Raw genomic sequence first — 7,970 nt, 5'->3', positions numbered from 1 at the left:
CTTACAGGCATGGATTATTTCTGGCATGTTATTTGGAGTCTGGCACACTGGTTATCAATAGCATGTTAAATGTTGATGCCTTAATAATGTTATTCTATACTGGGCTTCCAAAACCAGTACTGTGGCTACAGCTTCCCTAGGAAGGCAAGCAAGCTGAGCTTCCATGTGGCATCAATTCCCTCAGATGTCTGTGTCGAAAGGAAAAAGATCCCAAATGGCTCTCATCAACTAAATAACCAAGGAAAATGATTATAAAGTAATTATTTTTAAATTTGAACAGGAAGCATTGTTGTTCCAAATGTTTCTTTAAAAATGAGTATTCAGGGCCAGCCCCATGGCTTAGCGGTTAAGTGCGTGCACTCCGCTGCTGGTGGCCCGGGTTCAGATCCCGGGCGCGCACCGACGCACCACTTCTCCGGCCATGCTGAGGCCACATCCCACATACAGCAACTAGAAGGATGTGCAGCTATGACATACGAATATCTACTGGGGCTTTGGGGGAAAAATAAATAAAATTATTTAAAAAAAAATGAGTATTCAGGCAAGAATCATCAATGGATACTAATACCATGGATGAAAGCCTATTGAGCAAGAAGACAGCCCCACAGTCTCAAATTTATTACCCTACAAAAGGTATTTACAAAGGGAAAAAGGTACCTTAAAGATAGAGAAATTTTGCAAATGCTGCCTCAAAAAAGTGATTAAACTTAACATCACCAATAATAGGACAAATGGACATCATGCGCCCCCAATGTGATGCACTGAGAAGGACACATCACTGATGTATTCTTGCCAAAAATGTTTACCTGAAGCTAATAATGAAGGAACAGTCAGACAAAATCCAAACTGAGAGGTATTCTGCAAAAAAACTAGCCTGACCTCTTCAAAAATGTCAACGTCATAAAAAATACAAAAGACTGGGGACTGTTTTAAATTGAAGAAGATTAAAGAGATGTAACAACTTAATGCAAGATCTTTGATTCGATCCTAGACTGGAAGGAAAAAAATCAGCTATAAAGAACATTATTTGGAAATTGGGGACATTTGAACATGGGTCTTATGTAGTATTTATTGGATTACTGTTTTTTGAAAGACATTTTTCCGGGAATTCTATACCCAGCAAATTCTAGATTGAGTTTTTTCTTTCTTACTTTCAAGATGTTGCTATACTGTTTTCTGGTTTGCACTGTTTCTGGCTGAGTTGAGAACTCAACAGAGCAAGAGCTGCAGTAGCCAAATGCTGGAGAAAGCTGTGCCTTGCAGGAACCTGGCACTGGAGAAACCTCAGGGGCCAAAGCAGTGGAGAAAAAAGCATGGCGGAACCTCCAGGGACTTGGAGAGAAAGCTACACTAGAACTGGAAGGAAAGCCTCTTCCTCCTGCAAAGTCTGTCTACACCCTGCAGACAAGGCTTATCATCTTGCTGGCTGGCAAAGGAGAGATATTTACAAGGAACAGCTCCATTATCACTGAGGCCAAAAGGTGAATTTGGAGCTGAGGCAATAAACTGATAACCAACACAGTGGGTTTTTGTCTTTTTTGTTTTTCACTTTGGACAGTTTCTATTACTGTCTCTAGGGTCAGTAATGTTTTCTTCTGCAGTGTCTACTCTGCTCTTAATCCCAGTGTGCATATTTTTTATCTCATTTTTTTAATCTCTAGAAGTTTTGAGACTTTCTTTATATCTTCCGTATCTCTCTTTAATATGCTCAGGCTTTCTGCTACCATTTGAATATATGAAATATGGTTATAAATGTTTGAATGTCCTTTTCTACTAATTCTATCATCTGTCATTTCTTGGTCTGTTTCTTGATTTTTCTCATTATGTCTCGTAATTTTTGATTGGACACCAGACATTGGAAATGTTATCTCATTGGGTGCTATTTTTATATTCCTTAAAATATTCTTGAGCTTTATTCTGGGATACAATTACTAAGAAACAGTTGGATCCTTTCAAAACTTGCTTTTAAGCTTTGTTAGCCAGGATCGGCCATCCTTTAGTCTAGGGCTACTTTGGCCCACTTCTCAGGCCAATGCCTCAGTATTCTGGGTACTCTTTCTGATGCCCAAGTCAAAAAACCTGTTTTGGGCCTTATCTACAATAGACACTATAGAAATCCAGGTGTAAAAGATGATGAAATCAACCTTAGCCTTCTGACTCCATCAATCCAACTGGTTATCTGGTGTGTATCTTTTTTCCATATATAGTACAAATTTAAGCAGAATGGCTCCTAATGCAGATTTTGCTTCATCAATTACATTCTCTCTCTCTCTCTCTCATAGATTCAACCCCTCCCATTCCACGAGCTAGTTCCTTCAGCTAAAAGATCACGCTCAAATTTTCCTCTCAAACCCCTCCCACACACACAAAAAATAGCCCTCTGCTCCTCCAAAATGTTCTTTGACCCTACTTTTCTCCCTCTGCTCTGCCCTTTCTTTTCACTTGTGATCGTCCACCTTTCTGAATAGTCATCAATACTCACTGTGTTGGCTCCAAATTCCAACCTCTCTTTAACCTGTCACTTGCTATCTGACTTCTCCTGGCTAAGGTCACCAGAAATTTCCTAAATGCCAAGTTCAATGGTCTCTCTGATTCAAGCTCATTTACAACAAGGATCTAGCACTTGTTCACCCCTCCCTTCTTTGGAAATTCTCCCCTGCCTTGGCTTCGATAACATCAGGACCTTCCAATCCTACCTTCTTGTTACCACTCTTCTTCAACACTCTTTGAAAAATTAAACATTTTTTCCTAATTATTAAAGTAAAATATAGTCACTTTAGAAAATACTTTCCCGGTCTTTTTTTCAGGTTCCTCATGGACGCTTCCCTTTAGACACAGGTGTTTCTCAGGCTTCTACCCTTAGCTCTCTTCTCATGCCACATGCTCTCCCCTGAGGAATCTTCTATGTAAATGATTCTCAAACCTGAATCTCCAGCCCTTACCCCTTTCCTGTCTATTTATCTTTTTAAAAATTCATTTTCATCAAAGCAACATACATAGTAATAGACATAGTTTAAAAAGCCAAAGAGTATTACTAGGCTTAAAATGGAAAACAGCAGTTTCCTGTCCTGTTCCTCCCCTTCCCGAATACCCCTATTCCCCAAACTAAATATCCTACATACACTATTTCTTGCTTTATCATTTTAGAGATTATCTATTGGCTTTCTATTATGGGAAATGGCACTTGTATGTACATCACCTCATGTGCCCACATTTGGTTTCTTCATCCTTCCAACATAGTTACAGCAGATTTTTGGTTAAATCATTATTTAGTGTTTATCTTATGGCTTTATTAGTATCGATCACTGCTGAGTCATTTTCTTCCTATATAATTTATTGTTCTTTCTAGAATTAACAGTTGCATCATTTAAAAAATTTACTTAATTTTCTATGTCACTACTGCTTAATTCTTTCCAAACTGTCCAACAGAAGTGTAAAATCTGAATACTATTTCTTATAGACACATTGGTTATTCCATCAGTTCCATTTTTCCCTAGTGACATCCCTTCTTGAGCCCTTTGCCTTCCTGATCCAGTCACATCCTTGCTGAGAGGCCTTCTGTTCTGGGTAAGAGGTAGAACTTTTTAGTTCTCTTCCAGTTCAGCCAGTGCTGGACTCTAGCACCCAAGAGTCCTCTGGGCCAATCTAAGAGCTGTGATATTTATGGAATGTGCTGCTAACCTGAGGGGATATGTCCTCCTTTCAGATGTTTGACCCTGATATTATCATTTAAAATGCTAATGAAAGAGATCTTGCATTTCTTCTTCCTGTCCCAGCTAAAAGGGAAACAGTTCTTTGGACTTTGTTCTTGATGGCTGCCACCAAGAAAAACTGAGGACTTAAAAAATATCTTTATATTTTCTGTCAATACACACATTTTAAAGCATTTTAAGAGGTCCTTTAATCACACAGGAAAAAAAACTGTCGGCAGTGATCTAAATGCTAGTTTTTCATTGACCGGATCACATAATCTTCTTTGGGGCCTGAGTCTGCTCTGCTGCTTGGCAAAACCAAATAACACCAGGTCATAAGGCACTTGCACATATTTGACTCCTGGATCCATTACAGTGACAGAAATACATCAATAACTATGATCAAGTACTTGAAGCCTCTCTGTTAACAGAAACTGCTCAAGTAAAGAAGTGGCATACCATAGTGAGACTCTGCACAAAGTCAGTTAACCAAGGGATAAAGGATGACCAAGAAGCAAGTGAAACAATGAATTGCCCACTGCAGCTGTTGCCTCTATCTGTGGATGTGTTATCTGTAGCTTGGGCTGGACTCCCATGTTAATGCCCATCAGAAGAAAGCATCACATAAGGAAAACAGAAATACATCTTTTGCTTTTTTAAAATATAAGTCGGCTCAGACTCAGGTAAACCAAAGCTAAAACATCCAAGAAGATGCAGTCACTCCTTTTTTTAAACCTGAGAAGCCATGGCACCTGAGGTGGTTAGCACGGCTCCTGACACACCTATTTCCTTTTTAGCTTATTGTTTCAAAGATGGCACATCTCAGATTACTGGTGAATTAACTGAATGCTGAATGTTTAAAAAAGGAGTAATCTCATACATCAAATTTAGGAAAAGATAGAGAAAAAAGCAAAGATGATAGAAATAATTGTCACATAGTCTCCTAAAATTTTCATGTACCACATTAACTTGTGAACTTTTCTTGAATAAGTATTTATATGTTACAGGTGCAAATAAACAAAATAATTATACTTACAAGTAAAACTTATTTAATAATATAAAAATATGGTATTAAATACATTTATTAAGGGATAAGTAACTTCAGAAGTCTTCTGACTATATAATGAAAAATAAATGAAAACTGCTCTGTGCTTTCCATATTAAAAAAACAAAACAAAACAACTCCATCTGTCACTTTTCATTTCACAACGGGGAAACTCTTCTAGTGCTACTCCACCTAATTCAATTCTGTTTTTTTTTTTTAAGTCAGAAATACAAATACGTATTAACACTTTTTCCTTAATTTGCTTTCCTAAGGAGGAATGTCAGCCTTCTTTGAGAAAATGGAATATTTATAATCTGGAGCCTCTCTCTGTTGCCTGAGATTCAAGGAAAGTTTCATCTAACTTAGCTAACTTTTATTCATAAAATTTTAGTAAAATACATTTAAAGCTTGGTATTGTGAGCATGCAGAAGGAAAATAAGACTATAAAATGAAATAAAGGCTAGCATTAAAAGCTGATATACAGTAGATGTTCTAAACTGTATAAGTGATTAATAGTCAGACACCCCCCTATGATTCCTAAAATGAGTCCATGTGCCCAGTCCCAGCCCCAGGTCTGTCCTACTGACTCTCAGAGGAAATGTGTGACAACAACAATAGCCAAGACCATGCTGGCCCTCACTTCTCCTTGAGTTTTTATCCTGTGGATGTGAATCACTAACATGCATTTCTCAAGTTTTAGGAGATAAATAAGGCAAAAAAAAAAATCACCTTTGGGATTTGCTTCAGTTCTTGTTTAAGCTTTGTGGAGTAACACATAGGAGGCTAAAGCAGAAATAGGTATTGCTTCATTGATAATGAGTCCAGCTGGCTTAGTGAACAGAATATATGTTCCCTTTCTAACCTTCTAATTTCCCAGTTACCTACAAATCTGAGCATTTTAATCTGCCTGGGTGGGTCCCTTAGCAAGAACTTCAGAAGTCATTGTCACTCTCATCCAGGGGCTCAGGTTTCCGAACCCTTCGACTGGGCTTAGCTGGTGAGAGAGCGATGCTCTCATCTTCCAAATCATCATCATCGTCTTCATCATCTTCCATGTCAATTTCACTGTCCTCTGAGTCTTCCTATAGGAAAAAGACAGTAAATACAACTAAGGGTCCCATCTCATTACTGATGTCTTGTCAGCAAAGACCCTACTTCACCTTTTACTAGTAGCTCAAATAACTAGCAAGCCAGGCCTGGTGGTCTAGTGGTTAACATTTGGTGCTCTCACCACTGCAGCCCGGATTCATTTCCCAGTCAGGGAACCACAACACCCATCTCTCAGTTGTCACACTGGGGTGGCTGTGTGTTGCTGTGATGCTGAAAGCTATGCCACCAGTATTTCATATACCAGCAGAGCCACCCACAGTGGACAGGTTTCAGTGGAGCTTCCAGACTAAGACAGACTAGGAAGAAGGATCTAGCCACCCACTTCCAAAAAACTTGACCATGAAAACCTTGTGAACAGCAGCAGAGCACTGTCTGATACAGCACCAGAAGGTGAGACAATGGTGCAAAAAGACAGAGCTGGCAGGGTTCAGCTCTCCTGTACACAAAGGTCCCTAGGAGTCAGAATTGACTCGATAGCACTAATAATAACTAGCAACATCCCCATGTGAAGGAAGAGCATGGCAGAGAAGCAAGGAGTCAGGTTGTAGGGTCAGAAGAATGGGACCAATGTCTAGATATTGCTGGCTGAAATACATACATAAATGTATCATCTAACCAGTAACCTTCAAATACCAATATGCAATCCAAGGTTGACACTGCAGGGGTTGGTTTTCCCACTGACGTCTGCACCGAGCGAGGCTCACTGGATGCTGCCTTGCTCGTGCAGGCTCAGAGGCCCACTAGTGGATAGCACGGAGGGTGGGGACTTGGAGAGAGGGAAGGGGGGCTTATTTTGGCTTTGGTCAGATTGGGGATGGAAAGCCACACAGGAAATGGGTACAAGGAGCAAATTAAAAGAAACACTCTCTCCTTCATCATCTAGATCTAGCGTTACCAACACAGGCAGGTAAAAGAACTGCAAGTCCTGCATTCCAGGTAAACCAGGATGGTTGGTCACTCTCTCTAGATCCTTACCACCAGCATAGATACATGCTGCTATTTTCTTCTTAAAAAAACAAACAAAAAATCCCAAGACTTAATCCTACCTTCCTCTTCAGCTACTCGGCCCTATTTCCCCAGTTCCCTCACTGCAAAAAAAAACAAGTTTTGAGCTCCCTGTCCATACCTGTTCCCCTCTCACTGTCTCTCAGGCACACCCTAGTCTGGCTCTCACCTCCCCAATCCCCCCAAATTGCTCTTGTCAAGACTGAAACATCCAATGGATTCAAAGGCAATGGGTAATGCTCAGTCCTCTCGTTTGACCTATGGGCTGCATCTGACAGAATTGCTCCTTCTTCCTCGGAATCCACTCTTCTGTCCTCCAGGGCACCCTTCTCTCTGGGTGCTCGCCCTACCTCACTCCGGTGTCTTCTCAGTCTCATTTGCCAACCCTCTTCATCTCCCTGCAGTGTGGGGTTGGCTCGGGTCCTTGGGCCTCCTCTCTTCTCTTTTTACTCTGTCTCCCCAAGCAACACATGTATCCTCGTACTTAAAGACCACCTAAATATGGATGGCTCCCCAAATTCAATCTCCAGCCCAGACCTGACCCTTGAACTCCAGACTTGAATTTCAACTGGCTACTCAACACTGGCATGTGGATGTCTAGTAGGCAGCTCACACTTAGAAGGTCCAAAACCAAACTCTTGATCTGCTCTCCAAACCCCTTCCCGGGGTCTGCCTCATCCCAGGAAATGAAAACTCTGTGCTTTCACCTGAGTATGCCACAACCAAGGCACCCTTCATTTCTCTTTAACACCTCATGTCCAAGTGACAAAACCCAATGGTTCTCACATTAGAAACATATCCAGAATCTGACCACTTCTCAACGCCTCCGCTGCTACCACCTTAGGCTAGGCCACTAACACCTCTGAACTAGACTATTGCAAATGCCTCCTAACTGGGTTCTCTCAGATGCGAGTCAGCTCTTGGCACTCCTGGGCTCACGATTCTCCGGCGCCTTCCCATTGTACTCAGAGAAAATGCCGAGTCCTCGTCACATCCTGCAAAGCTCTGCATGGCCCCTGCTGCCTTTCCTACCACTTCTGCCCCCAGTTCACTCTATCCCAGTCACACCATTACCTCTGGTCCTTGAATATAGGAACCACACCCCCTGGGACTTGGAT

At 41.0% G+C, this 7,970-nt stretch overlaps 1 protein-coding gene across 6 annotated transcripts in view; it reads right to left on the bottom strand.

Moving 5' to 3' along the window:
- Positions 1-4,756: 4,756 nt before the first annotated feature.
- IFT38 (intraflagellar transport 38) overlaps positions 4,757-7,970 on the bottom strand; it is a 31,990-nt gene continuing 28,776 nt past the window's right edge. For all 6 annotated transcript variants that reach the window (XM_014793495.2, XM_014793496.2, XM_004438129.3 and 3 more), the window contains one exon: positions 4,757-5,819. In XM_014793495.2, coding sequence (XP_014648981.1) covers positions 5,670-5,819 — 150 coding nt within the window. In that variant the 3' untranslated portion in view covers positions 4,757-5,669. The remainder of the gene's footprint in view (positions 5,820-7,970) is intronic.

This window comes from Ceratotherium simum, chromosome 26 (genome assembly GCF_057802395.1).
Source record: "Ceratotherium simum simum isolate JZ-2026a chromosome 26, ASM5780239v1, whole genome shotgun sequence".
NCBI lineage: Eukaryota > Metazoa > Chordata > Mammalia > Perissodactyla > Rhinocerotidae > Ceratotherium > Ceratotherium simum.
Note: the sequence above shows the minus strand (reverse complement) of the source record. Positions and strands in the feature narration are given on the sequence as shown.